Source organism: Penaeus monodon, chromosome 21 (genome assembly GCF_015228065.2).
Source record: "Penaeus monodon isolate SGIC_2016 chromosome 21, NSTDA_Pmon_1, whole genome shotgun sequence".
In the NCBI taxonomy this organism is placed as follows: Eukaryota; Metazoa; Arthropoda; class Malacostraca; order Decapoda; family Penaeidae; genus Penaeus; species Penaeus monodon.
Genome location: NC_051406.1, coordinates 12807279 through 12807857, shown reverse-complemented (window position 1 = coordinate 12807857; position 579 = coordinate 12807279). Strand labels below are relative to the sequence as shown.

Below are 579 nucleotides of genomic sequence, written 5' to 3'. Positions count from 1 at the left end.
TGTTTTTTAAAGAAAGGGTTCCTAAAAGTTTGGGAGGAGTTGTACAGTTTTACAGTTAAAATTTTTACATCATACCCTATGGTTGGGTGGTGTGTAAATAAACTTTTTTCAAGCTAGGATTACATATATTTCATAAAGCCTTTTTGTCATAGCTTTACTTTTTCCTCATATTATACCATTATTCTTGTCAAGATTAGAAGTGATTACTTTGCATAACTTGAAAAGGAGAGATTATATCCTTTGGCATGATATAATAAGTTCCTTCTTTTTTCAGGTGAGACAGAAGAAGAGCCCATGGTGAAGACAGTCTTGGAGAAATCTGTTAAGTCAGGAAATATAGCTGGTCTCCTCGTCGACCCCAGCTTCCTCCAAGTCAATCAGCTGCGAGGTATGGCACCCGAGCCAGACTTTTCTTTTCAGAATCCGTCTGATAGTTCAGGCCTCCCCGTTCCCTCCTTTGGGGACTTTCAGGGTCAGACATTTGGTGCTTTCCCTCTGCCTAACACAGGGACATCCATGTCGGCTTTCTTTCAACCTAGGGACCGAAATCACCGAAACAGGGTTTCTGAGCTAGAGAAG

At 40.9% G+C, this 579-nt stretch overlaps 1 protein-coding gene across 1 annotated transcript in view; it reads left to right on the top strand.

The window, feature by feature from the left end:
- Positions 1–579, top strand: part of LOC119586243 — a gene marked incomplete in the record, with an annotated part of 139392 nt that overhangs the window by 130409 nt on the left and 8404 nt on the right. Inside the window, 1 exon segment of the mRNA XM_037934947.1 lies at positions 275–388. Within this exon segment, the coding sequence (XP_037790875.1) occupies positions 275–388 (114 nt within the window).